Source organism: Felis catus, chromosome D2, assembly GCF_018350175.1.
Source record: "Felis catus isolate Fca126 chromosome D2, F.catus_Fca126_mat1.0, whole genome shotgun sequence".
Lineage (NCBI taxonomy): Eukaryota > Metazoa > Chordata > Mammalia > Carnivora > Felidae > Felis > Felis catus.
In genome coordinates this window covers 15,320,705-15,346,449 of record NC_058378.1, presented here as the reverse complement: position 1 = coordinate 15,346,449, position 25,745 = coordinate 15,320,705, and the positions used below count along the sequence as shown (strand labels likewise).

General features: G+C 43.1%; 1 protein-coding gene across 6 annotated transcripts in view; it reads right to left on the bottom strand.

The window, feature by feature from the left end:
- PCNX2 (pecanex 2) overlaps positions 1–24,766 on the bottom strand; it is a 299,548-nt gene extending 274,782 nt beyond the window's left edge. For 5 of the 6 annotated variants that reach the window (XM_023240399.2, XM_023240402.2, XM_023240401.2 and 2 more), the window contains exon 1: positions 24,574–24,765. In XM_023240399.2, the coding sequence (XP_023096167.2) occupies positions 24,574–24,726 (153 nt within the window). In that variant the 5' untranslated portion in view covers positions 24,727–24,765. Of the gene's footprint in view, positions 1–24,573 lie in introns of all 6 variants that reach the window. The other variant, XM_045039935.1, reaches the window with a different exon arrangement.
- Positions 24,767–25,745: the final 979 nt, after the last annotated feature.

Below are 25,745 nucleotides of genomic sequence, written 5' to 3'. Positions count from 1 at the left end.
GTCATGGATGATCAGTTTTAATTGGCTTTTAATTTATATCAGACTTCCCCCACCTCCCTCCATATTAGGTATATTCAGATTTTGAATAATTTTTTTCCTTGTTTCCATGAACTTATCATTTTAACACATTCTGATTACCAATAGGAGGCAATGCTTTTTCAAAATTATATCCTTGGCCAAAGAAAAGCTGTATGTGGTTCTCTGACACATTATTAAGATAACTAGAGGTGTAAGAACTCATTTGACCAAACTTTTTCTGACAAAATTTCATGAAAAACAACATGCTGTTACCAGCTAAGCAATTACAAGTGTAGTCATTCGCACGGCTCACAAAACTGGATTTCTTGGAATTTGGTGCCATCTAGATGTGTCTGAGTGAACACCCAGACCACTCGCAGTTCCCCCAGATGGAAGCCCCTGCTGTTCCTTCAGGTTCATAGCTCAGCCTCTCTCACAGGGTGTACCCACTTTTCTTTTATTGTGGTAAAATATGTGTAATATAAAATTTACCATCTTAACCATTTTTAAGCGTACAGTTCAGTGACATTAAGTACATTTACATTGTTGTACAACCATCACCACCATCTCTGGAACTTCTTGGTCTTCCCAAACTGAAAGTTTATACCCATTAAATAGTAATTCCCCATTTCTCCCTCCCCCAGTCCTGGCAACCAACTTTCTATTTTTGTCTCTATGAATTTGACTCTTTTGGATACCTCATCATTGGAATCATACGGTATTTACCCTTTTGTGACTGGATTATTTCCCCCAGCATAATGTCCTCAGTTCAGCCATGTTGTACCATGGGTCAGAATTTCTTTCCCTTATAAGGCTGAATAATATTGCATTATCACTCATTACACATTTTGTTTATCCATTCATCTGTCGGCGGACACTTGGGTTGTTTACCCTTCAGTTGTGAATAGTGCTGCTCTAAACGTGAGTGTGCAAATATTTCTCCAAGACCCTGCTTGCAATCCCTTTGGACATATATCCAGAAGTGAAATTGCTGGATTATACAGCAATTCTCTGTTTCGTTTTTGGAGGAAACTCCATGCTGTTTTTATAGTGGCTGTGCCATTTTATACCACTCTGGTTTTTAACTTCAAGATAATGGGTTATTGTTTTCCATTTGTTGAGTAGCCTGGAGAGATCAATAATCTGCTGAGTGAGGACTACCTATAAATCATGCCAGTGTCCAGTGAGAATAAACCACTCCTGAGGGTTTCAGTGTACAAACATAAAGAAGGGCACTCTTGGGGGTTCAACCTTTTTTAATGTATATCTTATAAAGATTCCTCATTGATCTACTTTCACAAACTAATTTTGAAGAAGGCTTCTGGAAATAATTTTTTTTCACCTTAAAAATGAAGAAGCTGAAGCATAGAGTGGGTTATACTTCCAAGGTGACAAGTACATATATCTCCTGTAATCTGAAAGGTACTTACCTAGCTACTTCCATGACCTGACAGAGAACCAAGGACTCAGAAGGAAAAAAAAAAAAGTGTAAATGTCTTCTGGGCAGTCAAAACACATAACTGTTAGAGAGAAACTCCTCTCCACTCCTATGGTTTCCAGGAGAGGAAACACAGCTGGCCTCTCTGTGCTTCTAACTCCTTCCTCAGCGATTTCTGACCAGTATTTGGGGGAACAGGAAATGGACGTGCCTTCTCTTCTGTCCCAGGGGCCAGCCCTGACCAAGCAGGTGTGGGTTGGGGTGGCCTCTCTCCATACTGCAAGGTCTCCAGCATCAGTCCCAAGTCAGAGAGGCCCAATGCTTTCTAACCACTCCTGACAGCTAAGTGAGGCTCCATAATGCCACAGCTCACAATTAGGAGATACCTGCAGATACAACACATGTTCAAATAATAGCTTCCTTTGTGATAAAGGTGATCCCTGAACTCCATCTGCTTGACTCCCTGTCTCCCTCAAGTGGCTCAGAAAAAAGGAGGTGCTATTTATTGGGCCATCAAGTCTACGCATAAAGGTTATGACCTTGACTGGAAAGCAACTCACTCAGAGAATGGGTTGGAAGCTTTGTACTCTTACTCTAGGCATATTTACGTGGCATCTAATAAGTCTAACAAATTTGGTATCCTGGCCCATAACAGAAATTAGAAGGCGGGATAGGAAAGAAGAAGAAGAGAAAGAAGGAGAAGGAAGAGAAGTGGGAAGGGGGAGGCGGGAGGACAGAGGAAGTGGAGGGGGAGGAGGAGGGAATAGACGTAACCACAATAACGTAGCAAAACATAATAAATGACAGCATAGTGTTGGAAAAGTATAAAAAAAAAAACTATGAAAAGGCATGTCACTTGTATGGTCATTTTTTGGGACACAAACACAACTCAGTCATCTCTAGGGACATCACTACAAAAACATAATAAGATATCCAGAAGTACAAAGAAAATGTTCAACGATACTCAATATACTATCAGAGAAGGCAGGGGAATGTAAAACTATGAATGTAGTTAAAGTAAATTGAGTTTTCCCGCTTTAAGGTTAAGCTTCAAGTAATTTAGAAAATGTTTTTACACAGAATCTGTGGCCTAACAAATAAGGCATTAATCTCCCAACCATAGCATTTGCACTGGTTTTTGCCATTTATATACCATCAAGGAGTGCTCGACAGTCCTGTTGTATGCCAGTATATTCCCTCTGGCTGCAAGGAACTGCCCAGTGTGGGTATTCATGCCATCTGGGGCAGACACAGGCTTCAGAAGCTCCTAGTTCATGTTTCTGGAAGCCTAACCAGGGCTCAACTATTAGAAGACCCTAGGTTATTCCCAAAAGACAGGGTACAGACTGAGGTGTCTTATCTGCTTCAGAGATAGGAAAGATCCCATCTTGTTCATCCATTTTGTCAACTCAGAAGAGCTTTGTCCATCCAGCCGCCCATTCCTCATTCATTCATTCATTCATTCATTTGATACACAAATGCAGAGTGTTGGGCCGGGGCATTAGTTCCAATGACTTCGTTCAGGTAGGATTTGGGGTCCTATCTAAGGAAACTGTAACTCCCTTGGAGGGGAAAATCAGGCCACAAGATGGAGAAGTACAATCATTTCTCTGCATTTAAATACGCGAAGGAGTTGACAGGTTTTCACCTCCTGAATCACAGTCCTTTACCTATTTCGTGAATTTCCATTATGAGAAAACAACAAAAACTCCATTTAAAACTTTCTCAGAAAACCTGGAACTGCGGATTTTGTACAGAAACGGGATCGAGCTCAGCAGTCCTGTGGGTACCGGGCATGCGGTCGAGAAGGCCAGAGGCAGAGACGTGTGAGAAGGCAAGCGAGCATGTCAAACTCCTGACAGAACATGGAGGGAGCCCTCCCTGCGGTACCCTCAGAAGTAGGCCAGCCTTGCCAATATTTTTAAATGATGAGGTGCGTGGAATCGAGAAATCTGACCGGTTCTCCAAAGACAGCCTTACTCCTATCTCTATCCTTTGGAGGAAGACGAATGGAACATGTTCTCTTAGGCCTACGACTTGAGTGCTTTGGGGTCTGCTGTCGGTCTATCAGATCTGCTCTTTGAGCTCCTGGGCCTCTTCCTTTGTGTGTGGCTTTCCTGGGGGAAACACTGGATAGAGAAGTGGCAAAAGTATGGATGGTCAAGGCCGTGCTACAGGCAATGATAAGATGGAAAAACAGCCAAAGGTTGCAGAGGTAGATTTGAGGCAGGGGCATGAAAATGGGAATCTGTGTAGGCTGGAATGCTCTGAAAACCACTTAGAAAGCTGGTATCTGCAATTACCTAATCCTCAGTCCCTCTCTCTCTCCTCTTCTCATAAAGAATATTCATGGTGGGGGCACTTGGGTGGCTCAGTTGATTAAGCGTCCAACTTCGGCTCAGGTCATGATCTCACAGTCCGTGAGTTCGAGCCCCACGTCGGGCTCTGTGCTGACAGCTCGGAGCCTGGAGCCTGCTTCGGATTCTGTGTCTCCCTCTCTCTCTGACCCTCCCCCATTCATGCTCTGTCTCTGTCTCAAAAATAAATAAACGTTAAAAAAAGAATATTCGTGGTGGACCGCTTAATCAATGAATGCCTAGTACAGTCAAGAAATCTAGATACATGTTGTCTTTTCCATTTCAGATGGTCACAGTAAGAAGTAACATTTCATTTACATGTTTAATGTTCACTGACCTCAACAGGATGAACCAATCAGTAAACTCATTGAAGGCAAAGTGATGTCAATCTCGACACAATGATAATCTCAACCGGGAATCTGTATCGATATTGAGTGTGGATCTCATTGAATATCAATGTCATTGTTTCCTAACAGAAAGAAATGTGTGATTTTGAATTTAAAATGAGAATTTAGGGGCATCTGGCTCAGTCCGTTAAGCGTCTGACTCTTGATTTGGGTTCAGGTCCGGATCTCACAGTTTGTGGGATTGGGCACCACCTCGGGCTCTGTGATGTCAGCGTGGACTGGGATTCTCTCTCCCTTCCTCTCTTCTCCTCCTTCTATCTAGAGATAGATAGATGCACTCTCTCTCTCAAAATAAATAAACATTTAAAATTAAAATAAGAATTTAATAATGTGAAAGTTTACAAAATGTAAACTATAACTGATCAATTCTATATTTGATACATAAATCTAAACTTGTACCTTCATTGTTCATAAGGAATTTTAAGTACCCTCAAGACCCAAATGATAGGAAAAATGTTTAGTGTCATGAAATTTCAAGTGTGTTTCAGTTAATATTTAAATGCAATGAATCAAAATATTACATTTCTTCATTCTTAAGCAAGATTCTTCAAAGTCAACTATATGAAAAGACTACAATCAGTCATTGCACAATATGTTCAGCATGTCTGGCCCCCACTCCTTAAATGCTACTGTGACATTTAATTGAAATGCCACTGTGATAATGTCATTGAGATGGACCTCAAAATGCTCCTTATGAAAACTGCCAATGCTTCTTGGGGGCAGTTATCTCTCCCAGTCTAGAAGAAGTGGACCTACTTAACAATAATATAAGGAGTAGACAATATCACACTGCAGTGAAGGCCACTAGAGTCACGGACATCACCTACTGATATTATATAATGATCAACCTCCTTCTTTTAGCCTAGAGTTTCTCAACCCCAGTGCTATTGACATCTTGGGCTGAGTAATTCTCTGTTGTGGGAGTTGTCCTGTGTACCGCAGAAGGTAGAGGCATCCCTGGCCCCAGTTCCAGTAGCAAATCCTCCAGTGTGAAAACCAAAATTGTCTCCAGACATTGCCAAATGTCCCAGGAGGGGTTGCAGACTTGGTCTGCTCACTGAAAACCACTACTTAGCCCCATAAATATATATGTGATTACCTTGCACCAAACACAGAGATAGAAACCTAGTCCCTATGCTCACAGAGTTCAAAGTCGAGATAGAGGAGGAGACGGGTACAAGGTGGAGCGCCCAGTGCTGTAACTCTGGCCCATTGCAGTGCACCTGGCCCGAGAGGCGGGGGTGAGAAGCCGGGGAGAACATTCCAGGGCAAGCTGCTCTCTGTGAGAACTGGGAAGGATACTGAGGAAGGACAGGCACAAGGCAGCCCACGTGAAACCACAGAGCCTTCCAGGAAGAGACACATGGCACACTCCAGGGGGGGCACAGCGGTACCACAGGAAGGGTCTCACACACCACAGGCTTAGGGATTCGATCTTCACCGTGAAGAAAGGGCGGAGAAGGCTGTGTAAGTGTGGAAGGGAAAAGCTGGTGTCTGCACTCCACAAGGTCACCAGTGTGCACGGGAGTCTGGACGGAGCAGTGAGGAGACCGGAAAGGGGCTGACCTACTTCAGGACTGTTGTGAAGCTTAATGAAACCATCCATGTGGATGCCTGCTGTCCCGCATAAACTGTGATTTTTTCCACAAAATCACCTCAAAAACCTGTAAAGTATGATATAAAGTTCAACTTATGGCCCCTGCTCTCCTATGTCAGCATGAGAAACTCCAAAGATGCCTCTCGAAGAAACATCTGAGACGACCAGCATCGATGGCAGGATTCTCAGAATAAATGAATAATCCTGCAAGGGGACGACTACTGGGAAGGAGCTACCATATGGTAAGTTGCTACATTTTTTTTTATCTTAAAAAGTTATTATTTATAGAAAACAGTATGGCAGTTCCTCCAAAAGTTAAAAATAGAATAACCATATGATCCAGCAATTCTATTTCCACCCAAAAAAGAAAAAAATGAAAGCAAGGTCTCAAAGAGATATTTGCTCATCCATGTTCCCAGCAGCATTATTCACAATAACGAGACGTGGAAGGAACCCAAGTGCCTGTGGAAAGATGAATAAACAAAATGTGGCCCATTTATACAGTGAAATAGTATTCGGCCTTTAAAATGGTAGGAAATTTTGATACACGCTGCAACCCAGATGAATCTAGGGGACATTATGCTAAGGGAAATAAGCAATCACACACACACACACACACACACACACACACACACACACACACACACAAGTACTGTGTGATTATGCTTACATGACACAGGAATCAAATTCACAGAAAGGGAAAGTAACATGGCGCTCACCAGGCACTCAGGAGAGGGGGGATCCGGGGAGACGCTGTTCAACGAATACAGAGTTCCAGGTTTACAAGACGAAATCTGCTCTGGAGATTCGTTGCACAACCACGTGAATATACTCAACGCTACCGAAACCCGACTCTCAAAAATGATTAAGGTGGTAAAGGTTTTAAGTTATGTGCGTTTCACCGCAACTTTTAAAAGTAATTATTATTTTATAGCACTTGAGATTAAGCACAGCATTTTCCACCTGGGAAATATGAACACATAAGTCCCTCTGCCTGAAAATAGAGGCTCAGCAGGACCAGTCCCTCAGAACGCTCGCCGATTCTCCCAGATTTCCTCAAGGTCAAATTACATCCACTCAAGTGTCTGTTGCCCAGAGCAAGCGACAGCTCGAAGCCCCGCAGAGTTAACTGGGCCAGAAGAGCGACCACGCTGCCACCTCTTATTCACTTACCTCCTCACAAGGACGCGCTGGAGACACACGGTGCCAGTGCCGTGCTTGGCACCGGGGAGGGAGCCGAGAACCAAACACGCACACATCTGTCTGTCTTCAAGGAGCTTTTGTTCTAGCACAGCCTAATGACAACTAATTACAAAATTAATTAACTTATTCATTTTTGCCCAACAAGGGGACCTAACGTAGTCTGGAGTGCCAGGGAATAATCCTGCGTGAAACTGGCATTTCAGTTGAGCACTGAAGAATGAACTAGAGGTAACTTGGAGAGGCGAGCGGGGAGATGTGAGGCCATGGGAACAGGTGCAAAAGCTATAAAGCGGCCTCAGAGATGTGAAGAAGCCAGTGCAGCTGGCTGCCCTGGGGAGGGGCTGGTGGAGAAAGGATTGAGATGAACATGGAAATACGGAAAGAGCCGGAGGACACTGCCTGCTGCAGGGCCCTTTCAGACCTGCCGCATCCCTGCTGGGAGGCCCCTGGGGGCTGGCTTGCTCATCTCCCCTCTCTACTCCCCAGCTTCCCTTCCCAAGCCCCATTTTTACCACATCACTGCCCTATGCAGCTCTCTCCAGCACTTGGTGGATTCGTTCCAAACCTTTTCACATCAGGGCCCTCTTGAGCCTGCAGCTTCTTGATCATTGCATAACAAGGGTATGCTGTGGGGCCCTCCACTGAAGGCAAAACCCCAAACCAACCTGGCCTCAAAGAGTAAACTCTAAGGCGGTAAGATGAGATGATCACACCAGGGTGGTGTACAAATAATACAGAATGGCGCACAACTGAAGGTCTCACTCAGATAAACTGTCCTACCTGAGCATGAGGTTGTCCAGTTAGAGAAGGGGGAGAAATCACAGAGAATGGGAGCTGTCATTAGGAGGCCTCACAGGGAAGTTGGGCTTGGAGCATGATGCCAGAAAGATCACATGGGACCCGGAGTGGGAATCTAGGGAATCTAGGGAATCTAGGGAATCTAGGAATCTAGGGAATCTAGGGTATCTAGGAATCTAGGGAATCTAGGGAATGGCGGGTGCTGGGCATGTGCCATTAGCACAGACACAACAGGCAAAGCCATCAGAGTAGCTTGGCTCTCAAGGGAAAGAGAAGACAATGAAATGCAGAGATAGACTGTTGAGAAGGCCCACATTGCAGAAGAAAGGGGGAAATGAAGCCAAGCACAGAACACTGAGAAGCAATGAATGACAAATGCAGGATGAGGAAAGCCAGAATACACCTTTCTCTGCAACATCACTGGTTATGTTTACCGTTCTTTATTGATCAGTTGCTGAGTAAATGGTTTAGGGTACACCGTGTGTTAAGCACTCTGATTTCCAAATCAGCTTATTATTTGTGCCACTCATAGAAGGTTATCTCACTTTTATGGTCTCTCCTTTCCGGTAATTGTAAGCTCCTTGAATGCAAGGGCTGAGGCCACTCTTTGCACATCCTGCAGTGCCTGACCCACAGTCAGCACTGTGCGCTTTCTTGGCTTCAGCAGTTATGTCAGGCCCTGGTCTCCCTCATTTTCAAGGCTCCCAAACAATGGCAAGGACAAACTGTGCTTTCCTCAGGAGCTGACAAAGCCAAGTGCAGGGAGAAGTCGCAAGAAGTAGCTGACTCATGGCAAGGTTGGGGTTTCCACCCTGGGCTGCTTGACAAGGTATTCCTGAGATGACAAGTATGGGAGGTGTGGAGGGAGAAAGGATACCGTGGCAGAGACGGCACATCAAGGAAACCAGCACCTCGACAGGCAGTTTGCTACCATGATGGGAAGGGGGACATGGTCCCCAATCTCATGAGTCAGCAAGGAAAGGTCTTCAAGAATTGTGCCTGATGGTGGGAATACAGGGTGACTTCTGCAAGAGGAAGTGGAGATTTCTAAGAAGTGAAGGTTTTCAGACAACCAAGAGATATGAGTAGACATTCATCTCTTTTTCAGAGTCAGCTCTCCTTCTCCAATCCTTTGCAGTTTGGGCACGTGGACGCCCTCCACTCTCTTCCATTCTGGAGCCAACCACAGTCCACTCGCAGGTCTGGGAGCAAGTCTTGCTAACACAGCAGCTACTCCAGGGAATAGAGACGAGCCCTTTCGGCATCCAGGATAGATCCCATATTCCGACATTAACGTCTGGTCCTCCTATAGGATGCATCCCACTCCTAAATGCACATCAATATATTGTCAACTATCTCATGGGTGCTCAAATTGGCCCATCTTTGACCAGCACCTACAAGTTTGCCCCCACATCCTTTTAACAGAACTCTAGTATTCTTCAATAGCTTCTTTGACTTTAGAATCCTCTTCTACATTTTCTGGCCCAGACTGGGGATGTGTCATTTCTCCAAAGAGCGCTTGCTCCTTTTAGAAGGAAATGGCATTTAGAGACCAGAATGTGAACATGAGATTCGCACATTCTTCTTGGGTTATCATTGCTTCTAGGTGTTTTAATAGAGCTAAAAAAATATGTATTTTTTTAAGAAAAAAATAAATCATGACTTCAGATGGGTATTTACAATTCATATGAAAGATTACAAGGTTCTATGTAACTTTTGTGATTTGATTTATATGTTTTCTCTTATTGTCAAAATCTTGAGTCCTAAAAATATTAACAGGATCTCTTATTTTATTTACCCATATAAATATAAAATTTCAAAATAATAATATAACATTTTATTGAGGGCATTAAGATAACTGAATTCAATTTAAGATTTCTTTGTGGTTCCTTTATCTCTAGGCTATACCCCAGTAGGCCTAGAAGCTCTGTGTTTAAAGTCATTTGAAATATTTTTTTAGTATGCCACCAAACTATGAAACAAGTTCATTTCTTATTTCCAGCTCTGTTGCCTTCACCCCATTCTTTACCATTCTTTCCCTATATATTACTTTTTAAAAATGTATCCTTTCATTGTGTCTTCTTGAAACATTAGCAACTGGATATATGCTTTATTTTTCCTTCCTCCCTTTTAGTCTATAGATTCTGCTTTTTTTCGACAATAGTAGGTCCTCAAGATTATTCTTAGAGTAGCCTACTTCCTCATCCACTTTTTTATAAGTCCATGGAACTCTGCTATGTGGATGCCCATAGTTCCATCAACCAGCTCCCTATCAATGAAGATCTGTTTCTAGTCTTTTGCTGTAACAAACAGTGCTTCAGTGACACATGTATGGAGTCAATACATGCCTCCAAATTTTTAAGAAGGGCTATTTATTTAAAGTACATTAGGTGTTACCTTTTACATCTCTGCTACCTAGATATGCCAAAGTCACATTATTTTAATATGCACTTCTTGGATTCTTAATAAATAATCATTCACATGTTTATTGGATATATGTATGGATGGATGTATATTTCTTTGTGTCAGCTTTCTATTTATGTCACTTTTCAAGGTGTTTATATTTTTTTATTTATTCTTACTTATTCATAAGAGCCATGTGAAGATGATAAGTCCCATGAGGACAGGAGCCGGGTCTGAGCTCCTGACTTGTTCTCCATTATATTCCCAACACCCAGCCTGCTATCCAGCCAACACTCAAAACTATCAGCGAATAAATGGATACTTATGATAGTAATGTATGTTTACATGCTTTAAATTTTTCTCAGTTTCACAATTTGCAACTTGGGGAAGTTATGTAGCCTGTGTAAATCTCAGTTTTTTCTGTGAAATGGGTATAATAGTTCCTAACAGGATTGTTAATTGTTTTATTTAGTACATTTTCTGAAATGTAATAAGCACTCAAATGTTAGCGTCACTTATTATCATCAACCTCATCTACACATCATTTCATATTTTACCACGAAATAAAAACTTCAGATTTGGTGTTTTGAGATGGAGCTAACAGCAACAGAGCAAATGTTTTTATTGCCTGCATCGAGCATCAGGAGTGTTCATCATAATACCTAATAAGGAAAAAATAATTATGATATAAGCCAAGGCAGTTGTTTTCTTGGAAAACTATTTGTGTCAGGGATGGCTCAGGGATAATTCTCATATTCAGGGATTTTTATTCTTCCCTAATTATTTAGTATCTAGTTGTAGTCTTGAAAGAAAGAAGATGTTCTCAAGAGTGAGGAAGGCCAGTGGCAAATGAGCATCGGTTCTCTTGATTTCCTTTTGAAATGGTAAAGATTTGGAGGAAGGAATTAAAACACACACATGAGCCAATACAAAAAAGTACAAGGTCACTCACAATCCAAAACTTCTATATTTGCTCTCTATATGTAAGATCACTCAGTATCAATAAATGAGGTAAAATCATTTTATTTGATCCAATGGTATTTTTAAAGTGCAAGTATCCCCTGATGCAGAAAAAAGTTTGTAATTATTCCACAAATGCCACGAAAATACATAATTGCCACATAAATAATAAAAGAAATGTCATCTTAGAAACAACAGCAATTCGAACTTTAAGGAAATCCAATATAGAGAGTAACACCTCGGTTTTCAAACTCCATTTTTAATGATCTGGATCCTGGCCACAACATTGCGGTGAGTCCATTGAACTGGGCCTGGCCTCAAACTGTATCAGCACAACCAAAACTGTGTCTTTTCTTACCAAGTTAGATTGCATCGGGGGAAAGAGCAGTCTGATCATCCCCTGTGCGCGAAGCACCACACCAGGGACCAAGGGGAATTCAAATCGCATCCCCACCCTCAAGATTCTTGCAAAGTTGGTGGGAGGATAAGCTTTCCCTGAATCCAAACCTCTCTCCAGATACTGTGCCATTTCTCTGCTTCCCGAATGGAAGAGCCATCTTTACCAGCTGTCTTCATTCTTTCACCTCCCATTGCCTCTTAAACCCACAGCAACCTGGCTTCGACGCTCCAGCACTCCACTGAAAATGATCTCGTCAGTGTCTCTAAAAGTAAACATTTAACGCAAGACGCTCTCCAGCCTTTTCCTTGCCTCACTCATACTACCTCTTTGCCCTATGTCTGTATGTAGAGCTCCTTAGACTTCACCTTCCGATATGTAATAAGCACCCAAATGTTAGTTTCACTTGTCATCACCATCAGCATCCTCTATGCATCATTCATCAATACCGCAGAATAGTAAATTCAGATATGGTATTTTGAGAAGAAGCAAAAAACAACAGGGCAAATGTTTTTATTGCCTGCACAGTCAGGTAAAGAGTTGGAGATCCAATCTTTGCTCCTTCTACACATTCTCTCTTGGAGTTCTCACTCAGTCCCTTGACAGTAAATATAATCTCTACATGGAGGATTTTCAAATCCTTATCTCTAACTACTCTTGATCCCTTAAGCTCCCCGCACCTATATCCAACTATCGGTTGAACATCTCCACTTTTACATCTGAAAGGAAACTCCAAATTAACACATCTAAACCTAGATGTGTGGTTTCCCAACCCTTTCCACCACCTGTACTCTCCTACCTTTCCCATCTTAGGCAATGGTACCTCATGCACCTGGGCTCAAACTAGATAGCCAGGTGCCACGTTTGATTCGTCCCTCATCCTCACTCCTCCACCCCCCAAGCCAACTTACCACTAAATCTTATCAAAATACATTCACATTTCTCCATCTTAATGCTGCCACCATCTCTTGGCTGGACTACTAAAAGAGCCTCTGAACCTCCCCTCTGTTCCTGCTCTTTCTCTAATCCACTTCCCACTCAATAGCCAGGGAAAATTTTTAATAAAGAAAAACAATGTATCTTTTACATGTGTTTTCTGAACCATGTCAATGTTTTGTACTTCCAAAAATTATTAAATCAACAAGGACGAAGGGGGAAAAAAACAGAATTATGTACCCACAGATGGACCGAAATGTATATGGAACTCACGGAATAACCACAAAAACAAATCAGAAAATAAAAACAAAGAAGGAATCCTGTACAAATATTGAATCATTATGTTGTACACCTAAAACTAATATAATTTTAAACCTCAATTAAAAATTTTTTTTTCAAAGAATTAATCCAAGTAACTTTAGAACACAATACACTCACAGCACATTATTGGTGTATTCTTTAAAAAATAATAATAATAGGGGCGCCTGGGTGGTTCAGTAGGTTAAGCGTCAGACTTCGGCTCAGGTCATGATCTCACAGTTTGTGAGTTCGAGCCCCATGTGGAGCTCTGTGCTGACAGCTCAGAGCCTGCAGCCTGCTTCGGATTCTGTGTCTCCCTCTCTCTCTGCCCCTCCCCGACTTGTGTTCTGTCTCTCAAAAATAAATAAATGTAAAAAAATAATAATAAATTTAAAAAAAAAAAATAATAATAATAACTAAAAGCAATCTTGAACTTTACTAAAAGATTTTGTTTGGTGGTGGTATAGGAGTAGTACTTCCTGTGTATATTTCAAGGCTGAAAAAATGATAGTTTGGCAACCAGAACTCTCCTTGTGGGAAAAAGTAGATACAAATATGGAAGGAGTAAAGGAGAGTTAGAATCCTTTGATTTGGACCAGATTAAAACTTTCAGAATAAACTCTCAATAGATGGATGGATGGATGGATGGATGGATAGATAGACAGATAACTAAGCTCTCCCAGCTCTGTCTACTGGAAGGACCCAGAGCAAAGACAATCCAGGAGTAATGAGCACAACTACTGTTGCCTTAAATCTTGCTTCCCGAAGCCATTCCCCACTAAAAGGATCCAGTCTCCTTAGAAAAATGGCTGCTGTTTTCAGGGCTGGGTTGGGAAAGTATAAGCTAAGCCTGACTATCGTGGTGGTCCAGAGAGCAAGAAAGTACTCAAAACCTGCTGGGGACATAGCCAAAGGATTAAAGAACTGCTCAAAGAGGGTCTTACTTGCCAAATTTTGTGTAATTTGAATATCAATAAGAATGATCATAGGAATAGATTCTAACCCATTGAATTAAAAAACATGAATCTAGGCGCACTAACCAGCACCACAAAACTACAGGGGCAGGGGAAAAAGGGAAAGGTTTTCTTTACAGAAGAGTACCAATAAATAGAAAATCACTATTTTGCATCCACCATTGCAATAATTATTTTAGGCAAGAATTAATTTATGTTACTATCATTAAGTGACAGTTTTGGGGGAATACAGTACTATATACAGCCTCTAGGTTTCCCCTCACAGGTAACTTATTAAATACAAAGGGGAAAATAGGTACCTTTATAATAGAGAAATGTAGGCGATACCACCTTAACCAGTGACCACACTTAACAGCCCCTACAGTGGGGGTATGATATCACAAGTGAGCCTACAATGTTATTCAGGACAAGGATACGTTACTTATGCAGATTTCATGCCAAAGTAAGCATAATCACACATCTAATCTCGAGAAATGATCCAAAATATCTAAATTAAGGAACATTCTGCAAAACAACTTTCAATGCCACCAAAGAAAACAAAAGGGCTGGAAGAACTCCTTCTGGAACAAAGTGCAATTATGAGACGTGAAAACTAGAAGCAATGTATGATCCTTGATTAAATTTTGGTTCCAGAAAAACAAAACAGAAATCCCTAGTTATGTAGGGCACCACTGGGAACACAGGAGACTAGATCGGAATTATACATTAGATAACAGCATTACAGCAATAAAACTTCTTTTGCATGCAATAACTGTGTGGGAGAATGTCCTTTTCCTTAAGACATACCAGCTGATGTTTTTAGGAAGGAAAGGTCTCGATGCCTGCAACTTATTCTGAAATGATACAGCAGAATCAAAACTATATAAACATATAAAGAGAGCGATGAAGCCAATGTCGGAAAATATTCAGAACTGGTGAATCTAAGTGAAGGGTAAATATTTTCATTCACTATTTCTGCAACTTTTTTATGCACAAGAAATTTTTCAAAAATAAAAATTGGGCAATAAAAAAATCATATCCATTTGACCCAAAACACACACACACACACACACACACACACACACACACGCACGCACCCCAAACCAAACAAACAAAACAAAAAACCCAGCATCCATGTGTCTCACTGTACTGAGAATTATATACTCAAACTCCTCATGGTCTACCCATTTTTGCTTGGCTAACTCTTTAGGCATTTGTCAAATCTCAGATCAGAAGTCATTTCCTTGGGGAAGCCCTCCCTAAATACCAAAGTCAGGATAGGGTCTCCCATCTTTACTATATATAACATCTTGTACTTGCCATATAATAACAATTGTCATTGTTCTATTTATGTCTATTAACATTTATCTGCTAACTTCATGAGGACAAATACCAATCTATCTTCTGCCTGTTGTTTTCTCCAAATCCATCAGAACCCTGGCACTTAGTTTGCCATCATAGACATAAGTGCTGCCCAACAAGTATGTCCAATTCCTTCCTGGACACATGATACAACTGCTCTTTCCTCTCCCTCTGGAGTTGGGTGTGGCCATGCAACTTGCCCTGACCAAGAAATCTGAGTGCACAAGTATTTGCCATTTCCAGGAAGGAGCTTCAAAAGCTACCGCCTGACCCTCACTCTCTCTCCCTCCATCACGGTGACTGGCAATGATCAGCCAGGGTGAGCAGACCCCCAGCCAACCCAAAATGGAGGTTCTATTAGCCTAGGTTACAACGAGCAGGACCCCCAGCTAACCATGTCCCCCACCCCCTACTGATCATGTTGGACATATAATGTGAATAAAAAGCAAACTTGATAAAGCCAAAGAGATTTTAAGGTTATTTATTACATCGGCACAAACTAGCACATCCTGATGAGTGCACATGTGTTCAAATACTCAATGAAACTTAATACAAATAGCCAAATACTTGCATTAGGTTAAAGATCATATGAAAACCTAAGTATTCTTCATAGGGGACAGGTTGAACAAATTACCCTTTACTCAAACTATGTAAACATTAAAAATAATGATGCAGCTTTTTATGTACCAATCTCCAAGATGTTCCATGAAGTGGGAAAACAAGAATACGTACACACAAATGACTGCATTATGTATACCACAAAATATTCATTTGGAAGTATTGACCAAAAAGCCAAGATAGAAGAGAAATTAGATTCCAACCAATTTCTGGGTCAATCTAGAAACTTCTAAATGGGTTGTGAAAATGAACGAGAGGACTCCAAAATCTCTCCCTCAAAATGAGGGTGCAATACAATCCGGAATGAGAGGATTTGTGAAGATATTTGGAGGGAACATTGGTATTCTGTGAGTCCTGTATCTCTGCCTGCCATAATCAGGACAGAAAGGCTTCAGTGGGACCACTCAGAGACTTAGTGTGGGTCCCCCACAATCTGGGTGGGGGAGTGGGAAGCACAGTAGACTGGTGTCTGACTCCTTCCCAGAAGAGCTAAAAGATGAGAGACCAGTTGGCTCGCTGCTCTGATCAGGGACGAGGGGGATGTTCCTACACTTGAGGTTGGCCTTCCCTCCCAGAGTCTGTTGGGAGAGGGCATAGGAGAAATCATAGGAGGCTATGATTTCGAGCCTGCAAGAGTTTGCTTTAGATAATGTCCAAAAGGGCTGCCAGTGTAGAAAGGCCCTGCAGAAGTCGCTGGGGTGGACTTCCCATTCTGAGAAACCGTGGAGGCGGGACAGAGATGAGGCAGCTCTCCTCGTGGAACTGCAAGGGACAAAATACCTGCACGGAGAACAGGGTCTGTGAAGGACATGGGGAAGGGCCTCGCCAGAGAGGTTCAGCTGGGGACACGTGCATCCTTGTCCCAGAGCCGGCCTACCACTGTGCCAGTCAACAAAGAGCGTTCCTGCTCATCGGGACTAAAGACATCAGAAACATCGACCAACATGTGAGGGAGGAGTCGTGGGAAACAGCCCTCCTTCCTTGTACCCATTCCTGCCCGTAGAAATGACTGAGTGGTTGAAGCTTTGATTATCATACAGAACTGGACATTCTGAAACCTCAGTCAAGTCTGTGTCACACTTTTATTTTTTATTTGTTGGACTTTTATTACTTGCGAGCTGAAATCCCGGGGATTGCAACTGCTTTTATCTAGGAGTAGAGAACAAACTCTCTAGAGAACAAACCAAATGGGCAACAGAGGACAAAGAAGGCTGCTTTATGATTCAGACCAGTATCCCTCACACCAAATCTCCACCCGCCTGCATATAAAATATCCTCCGAACAACACACGAGAGACTGTGCGTGATGGTAGCCTCTCGAATGACGTAGTAGAGACAAGAGTCCAGGGAAATTAACTTTTCATGAGATGGTCTTTTGCACATTTTCAGTGTTTGTGTCTCTTCATACCAACGTGTAGGACATACATGCCCATGTTGTGAAACAACGGCTGGGAGGTAAGAGTACGGACTGTTGGGACTCTCACTCTGGTTAGGTCACAACTGGCCACACATCCTCATGCATGTTAACCACCTTCTCTGTGCCAATGCCATCAACTGTAACAGGGGAATAATGGCAGCACCTCTCTGGGTTGTGAGGACAAGATGGCAGAGGGCAGGCAAAGCTCTCACAAGAGGGCCCACCTTAGATGTGGTTGGTGAGCGTTGGCTGTTGCTACTGCCTATTCCGATAGTATATAATAATAATATAATAAATGTTACAGGGGAAAGATTCAAAAGAAAACAAGGGAGGAGACGGGGGGGTTCAGTTAGTTAAGAGTCTGACTTCGGCTCAGGTCATGATCTCGCGGTTCGTGAGTTCGAGCCCCCCGTCGGGCTCTGTGCTGACAGCTTGGAGCCTGGAGCCTGCTTCAGATTCTGTGTCTCCCTCTCTCTCTGCTCCTTCCCTGCTTGTGTTCTCTCTCTCTCTCTCTCTCTCTCTCTCTCTCTCTCCCTCTCTCTCTCAAAAATAAATAAACATTAAAAAAACAACAACAAAAAAAAAAGAAAAGAAGGGGAAAATCTGAGTACCACTAAGAACTAGCCCATTTTTTATCTTCTATAAGATGTGGGAAAGACAAATGGGAATATGGTTGGGCAATACTTAAAAGTAACCATCTGAGGAACCAAGAGGTTAAAATCAGGAGAACAGCAGTCACTTGATAAGCATAAACTTCCCTACACATAAATAAATAAATAAATAAATAAATAAATAAATAAATAAATAACACCAAGGGCATTAAAGTATTAGACATTACAATTGGAAAAAAAAAATATCTGAGGAGAGTGGCATCCAAATATAACTAGGTACTAATTGGGAGAAATCTCAAAAAGCTCTCAGGGAAGTGGAGGTGGGCTGGGAGACATAAATTTAACCACCAGAAAATTAGTCATGAACTTGAAGTACTAGAACAGAAAGAAAGGGGGGAAAAGCACTATTTTTGGAGGCTGCTCCAGAGGCCGACATCCCAGGACCGGGCAGATGCTGGTTCTTTTGCCACAGACACAAAACACAACCCGCCCACAACATCCATGTGTCTGAGTGGCAGAAGGCCAGGATAAGTAGGAGGAATTTTGCAGAAGGGTGTCAATCATCACTCAGGAGAGACTGAAGATGACTGCCCTGAGCTACCCCAGGGATGGAGGGGCATCCCTAGTCCAAGGGCTTACGCCAGGAAAACAAAGCCCTCATGGAGCCAGGAAGCCAAGACCTTTGCACACATAGTCCAAACAGCCGTTGGGAACAGCACGATTTTAAAGACAACTGCATGGGATGGCATTGAGCCCGAATCCAGAAGGCTTGGGTCTGCACTTCTGTGGAGGCCCAGGGCCAGGAAAGAATGCCTTTAAGCATCCATCTGCAAGATTTGGCTGCCTCACCTTGAACCCCAATCTGTTTCAGGCAGGTGAGGGCAGGAAGCAGGTGAGGGCAGGAGGCAGGTGAGGGCAGAAGGAAGGAAGTTCAGACATGCCAGTTAAGTTATGGGAACGCACAGAGGTTCATGCATCTCAATGTGTGAATGAATACGCCCCCGGAGGTAAAAGCACCAAAACAGAAAGTATGGTCCATGTGATCCAACAGCAAAGAAAGCCTTTCTTTCAGGGACATCTAATATAAACGCTAGGACTGACCATGAGAGGGAACCTTTGAGAGCAGCAGCCGGTGAAGTAGCCCAGCAAAGTAACAACAATCAAGCCAACGCGGCCAGGCCTGCTGTGTCAGGCTGGGCAAGCTGCATCTTGCACAAAGGCCTCCAGCTGACAGGATCCAATGGTGGCTGGAGTCTAGTCCCCAAGTCCTGAGCCAGGAAGAGGTGGCTTTTTGAACACACCATCTTCCCATAATTCATGCAAAGGCGTTTTATACGCTAGAAGTGGGAGTGGAAGGAGGGATACAAAGAAATAGAAAACCCAGGGAAAACTAATTATGTATCCAAATGGGCAAGTGGCTACAGACTACAATAGGAGAGTCCCCCACCAGGTGTAACAAGACCCCCTAGCAGGCATGGTTTGCTGACTTGCTATCTAGTGCGATACTAGCACATGATAGGTAATCCCATTTGTTTCCTTTCGTTTTGTTTTTAATTTTTCTCCTGCCTCTTTTATTTCCCAATGCATGTTTTCATTGATCTCTTAAGAGTTCTTGGGGCTGGAATGGAGAACAATAGCCTCAGGCAATGCATGGTCTGACCTTTGCAGAGGTCTTTCCTTCTGCCTTTCCTGGTTGCATTGGGTCAGATTCCCATGAGTGAGCAGCACAGTCACAGAAGAATCTCGACTATAGCTACTTATTGAGAGGAAGCCACGGAAGTGGGTGGTAGGGAGAATATCAGACTTGGAGTTCTACCACCTATGAGCCTAGAGGTCTTGGGTAAATCATTTTATTATTTTTTTATTTTAATTTTATTTTTTAAAATTTACATCCAAATTAGTTAGCCTCTAGGGCAACAATGATTTCAGGAGTAGATTAGTGCCCCTTACGCATTTAGCCCATCCCCCTTCCCACACCCCCTCCAGTAACCCTCTGTTTGTTCTCCATATTTATAAGTCTCTTATGTTTTGTCCCCCTCCTTGTTTTTATATTATTTTTGTTTCCCTTCCCTTATGGTCATCCGTTTTGTCTCTTAAAGTCCTCATGTGAGTGAAGTCATGTGATTTTTGTCTTTCTCTGACTAATTTCACTTAGCTTAACACCCTCCAGTTCCATCCACGTGGTTGCAAATGGCAAGATTTCATTCTTTTTGACTGCCAAGTAATATTCCACTGTGTGTATGTGTATATGTATATATATATATATACCACATCTTCTTTATCCATTCATCCATCGATAGACATTTGGGCTCTTTCCATACTTTGGCTATTGTTGACAGTGCTGCTAGAAACATGGGGGTGCATGTGTCCCTTCAAAACAGCACACCTGTATCACGTGGATAAATGCCTAGTCGTGCAATTGCTGGGTCGTAGGGTCGTTCTATTTTTAGTTTTTTGAGGAACCTCCATACTGCTTTCCAGAGTGGCTGCACCAGCTTGCATTCCCAGGTAGGTAATCCCACTGGATAATCGTAGCAATTAGAAATGAAGTGGCTCCTACCAAAGAAAGTCTCTAACACTAAATTAAAAAGCAGAACTGGAAACAGCAAATCTGGCAAAAAGAAAAGGAAAGGGAACATAAAGCTATAGTCCTAAAATAAAAGACAGGCTTTTGGTGTGAAAATCATACACAATGTTGCTCTCCAACGGATCTTAAAGAATATCAAGTTTCCAACCCATTTTTTCCACTCTTCAACTCTTGTTCTACTCATGTTGGTCCTACCACCACCAGGATAATCAGAAAGCCACTTTTTGAGGGCCTACTGCTTCAGGGAGTTCAGATGCTCTCCTGTGTAGCAGATGTGGCCGCACAGTGTTGTGGAAAGGCCAAGGACTGGGATACAACAGGACCTCTGCGAAAATTCTGAATTTTACCACCTATAGTCTATATGGCCTTAGGCAGGTAACCTAGTCCCCTCTGGATTTCAGTTGCTGAATCTATCAAATGAAACCCATACGCCCCCTATTACAGAGGCTGCAACTGAGGCTTGGAGAAGTGAAGTGACTTGCACAATCACACAATTCGTAGAGGGTAGAGCAGAGATGCCTTTGGACACTGGCCTAGTGTCGCCAGAACAGGGTCAGCATCACGCCCAGGGCATTCCTGTTCTAACGCTTCACGTGAATGTCCGTCTGTTATCTCACAAGAATAAGCACAAGCCCCCATGTAGTAAGTGACAGTTTAAATATCTCTAATGACAAATGCATCTTTCAGTTCATCCGAAAGAAAATCAGATCGGTAATAAATCAAAGTAAAACTTTCCAAATTATCCAAAGTGGCTTCGTGTTTATAGTTGTGCATTTTTTAGCATTTCCCAAAAAGACGTGAATAACTTATAAATGCTAATAAATAATCTACTTTCCACATTATCAACCAGGCCTCAGGAAACTCTAGGGCTCAGAGATAAGTTTGCCTCAATAATTAATAATAAAGTTTTAATTTACATACTCAAAGCCCCTATCAAATTGAAAGGTATGGATTCTCCCTACAGTAGAACTATCTTGGTTAAACATGTTTCAACTCAAACTGCAAAAATCAGGAAAGTTCAGGGCCCCTTAAATAACAGAACTTCAAATAAGCCCCTGCTATCAGTGAGCAGTCAGGTAGTTTTTTTGGACTAAGTTCCTGTAAGCGGAAAAAATTGACAAAGATGTTAGCAACCCCAGGCAGCCCTGAAGCTCAGAAGAATATATTTAAACCTCAAGACTTAGTAGCACAGAACCCTCTGCTGAGGAAGGAGGGTCTTTAATTGCTAAGGTCACATTCAGAGACCAGAAGACCAGAGAAACAAAGGGATAACCTGTATTTTTTAAAAGATAGGATACATTTAAAAAGTAGCAGAACAACAAATACATTCACATAAAATTATTGTATCATAGGTCAAAGCACACTGGCAAAAAGATACAAAAATTTTGGTATAACTGGTCTGATCCAAAAAATCCAATATAAGAGTAAGATTATTTAAATTTTTTTTTCAACGTTTATTTATTTTTGGGACAGAGAGAGAGACAGAGCATGAACGGGGGAGGGGCAGAGAGAGAGGGAGACACAGAATCGGAAACAGGCTCCAGGCTCCGAGCCATCAGCCCAGAGCCTGACGCGGGGCTCAAACTCACGGACCGCGAGATCGTGACCTGGCTGAAGCCAGACATTTAACCGACTGTGCCACCCAGGCGCCCCAAGAGTAAGATTATTTAAGGTATCAGTTTTTTACTTCCTAAACTCTTGAGATCTAGCCAAAATAAATTATTTTAAAATAGCATTAAAGAGGAACTTAATTAAGGGCAATTTCCTATTTACAAATACAAGTTAGAATCAAGCTACTCAAGAAAGCATAATTAGATAGAAATTAAGGATTCTGATCACAGGCACACATCAAATCTTATAAGGAGTTATGTAAAAATGAGCCCACATACCTAAAAAAAAAATCTATAGAAATATGCATTACATGTAAATGTGGTTGTTGCTGAGGAGAGGGATTAGAGGTGAAATATATATTGCTTTAATTTTCAGAAATACTGAAAATATACAGTGAGGTAGACAATATAATGTTGGATGGAACAGAAAGATACAGGTTGATTTTATTGCCACAAGTTTATTATATATGAGATCACAGTTAACCAAATGCAGGACACTTTGCTAGATGCACTGTGAAAAAGCAAGATGAATCGACAAAATCAAAACCCATGATCTAGAAGCAGAGGTACATGATCCAGCAACTAAGTGCAAAGCAGAATTCAAAATGTGCTATTGTACCAACAGTAAATACAGAATGGGGTAAAGGCAAGAGAGAAGAGAAGTTCATTCCAGCTGAATGGGAATCAGGGAAACTGAGACAGAGAAGGATGGAGAGATTATGGAAAGTAAATGACGAGAAAAGGGCAGGGGGAGGGGGAGGAAGCCCAGCTCATATCGAACAGTCACTATGTGCCAGGTACTGAGAAGCACTTTCATTCATTCATTCAATCAACACTCATATTTGCCCTATAAGGGGGGTACTATTATCCTTGCTTTACACCCCAGAAAGCTCGAGCTTGCTCAAGCTCACAGAGCTGGTAAGCACAAGAACCCAGACTGAACCCAAGTTTGTGTTCCTCATCACCCAGCTACGCCGCCCCTCCAGGCAAAGAGGAAACATCAAGACCTACGGGCCAGGGAAAAACGATGAACAAGGTCACAGAAGAAGAAGGAAACTTAACATGTTGAAGGGCATCCATGGATCAGCCTCTGCATCTCAATGCCTTTTATACAAAAATTTACTTGCTTTTCCTGAGACGTGATCATTATCACATCCGTTTTAAGGCTGAGAAAACTAAGGTTTAGACAGGTTAAACATCACGCCAAGCAGCTACTCTGCAGCAAAACAGAAATTTAGAACAGGTCTGTGTCCATTCCTGGGTCAAGCCAGACAGATGGACGGCTGTATGTGCAGTGTCTCATTTAAGCCCCTAAACAACACCGTCCATCTGGTAGTATTGTTTTTCTCATTTTACAGCTAAGAAAATGAAAAATAAGATAATGTAAGCAACTTCCCCAAGGTCATAGTACTGGTAAGAGGTGGCCCCAAAATTAAACTCAGGCAGCCTGATTTCAGAGTTAGAATTCTGACCCTCTGGGTAAACCTCCAGAAAGAGGAAAACAGGAGCCAGATCATGGACAGCCTCTAATGTTGAACTTGGAATTCATCAGCTGTGCAAACTCACTGAAGATTTCTGCAGGGGAGAAGATGATTAAATTTCATTTTAGGAATAAAGTCTTTCAACAGAGCTATCAAAATTAGATCCTTGGCACAGAACATTGAATAAGACATGGAACCCTTTATCTGTACAGCTTCTCTTCAGATTGAAACATTGTTTCAATTAGGTATATTTAATTTACCCAAGAAGGTCATGATGTAGTTAGTCTGCAAGCGCTCAATTATGGTAACCTATTAAAGTGGCAAGCCCCAACTAGGTACTGGAATGCTTAGCGTAAACTACATTAGATTTACCCAGCAATATATCTTCCTATAGATTTCTTTACATAATGGTGTGGAAATCGAAAGTTGAGTACTTGATCATTGAACCTGCCTTCTCAAAGCAAAACAGGAAAGGAGGGGAGGGGATTAGAAGGTGAACAACTGAAATAGGTTTGTTTTTAACATTTCATTTTGCATTTTGGCCATCATGCCCAGCTGCCCAGCCAGAAGGCCTAGGATTTTCCACCTACAAAACAGGTTCAACATCCCCCGGCCACAAGCAGGGTCTGACTCATCCTGACAGTCAGCATCAATTCTTAATGAGTCCCAGAGCCCCCAGAGTCCTTTCTACTTCTTTTCCTGCCAACGAGTCCCTGTCCCCCTTTCCCTGTACTTCCTCTGTCCCCAAATCCCGAGGGCCGTCCTCATTCCACCTTTTCTCTTTTCAATTGAGGTATAACTGACGTACAATGCTATATTAGTTCGTGGTGTATAACAGAGTGATTCGACATTTGTATACATTGCGAAACCGTCACCGCGGCAAGTCCAGTTACCGTCTGTCACCTTACAAAGTTAATACAATATTACCGACTGTGTTCCCCACGCCGCACATTGCACCCCGTGACTTATTTATCTTATCACGGTACGTTTATACTTCTTCATCCCATCCCTGAAGAGTCGCTGCCAGCCTTTCCATCACGAGGCAGACACGCAGGTTGGGGTGGCTTTCTCCCCTCTTCCCTCCACCCTCACGTCTCCCTGGCTCGAACCTCCCCACTCACCAGGTGCAAGGCCAGGGGCAGCAGCAGCAGGAACAGCCACAGGTAGAGGTGGCAGCTGTTGGTGAACTTGCTCTGCTCCGGGTCGTGGTACCAGCCGCCGGTGAGCGCGGCCCACACGCCCTGCCGGAGCAGCTGCAGCGCCTGGGACACCATGCCTGCTGCGCCCCGGGGCCGGCGGCGCCCCGCTGCGCTCCGCCCGCCGGTCCCCGGGCGCCCTCGGCTCTAACACCCAGGCCCGCGGGCGGCGCCACCGCCGCCACCGCTGCCGCCGCCCCCTCCCCCCCCTTCCGCCCCGCGACTGAAGCTCGAGCTGCTCTCCTGCCCGGACCCGCGAGCCGCGGCGCCGGAGCCGGCTGCTGCCGCGGGGCAGGTGGGCGCCATGTCCGAGGGAGGAAGGATTTTCCCATGGTGCTCAGAGGCGGCCGCTCAGAGGATGCTCCAGAGGCTCCGCCCAGCGCCCGCCCAGAGTCCCTCCACAGGCCCGCCTGCGGGGGGGGGGGGGGGGGGGAAGATTCCTGAGCCCCTCCAGCCGCTCTGCCTTGGCTCTGCTCTCTGCCCCTTCCTTTTCCTCCCCATCGTCTCACCACGGGCGAGAAGGGCTGAAAAATCAAAAATGTTCTCGTGCAGAAGAGACCATCAAAAACACGTGCTTTTGCCTTTTCCCCTTTTGCTGCCTGCACCAAAAGGTTTATGTAACACAAGATCCTGTCACACGTCACTCCTTGTAATCCGCCCCCCACCCCGCCCCGCCCCAGCACTGGCACAGTTTCATTCTCCTGAATTAACTGCTGGCCCCCCGGACGTTCTAGTAGTCAGCCTAAGCCCCGCCTGTGCCTTTGGCACTGACCTTTTCCCCTCCCTGACCTTTTCCCTTCGTCCCCTCTGTTGTCCAACTTGACACATCAAGAAGATGACCATCTTCCTGGAATCATTTCAGGAGCCTCGGTTAGACTTGTCTTTTTGTATTATGCCTAGAATATAATCCCAGTCATCAATCGACTATTCAGAACGTTAGTCTAAGTCTTTCCATACTGTTTAGACAGGAAGGCCACTAGAAGGCTCCAGTGAACTAGTGATCTTTAGTTTTTATACTGTTTTATAATTTATAGTAGATAAATTTCAAATTGTCTTCTGAAAGCAAGCTTTGGACAAGAGACAGAGAAAAGGGAACG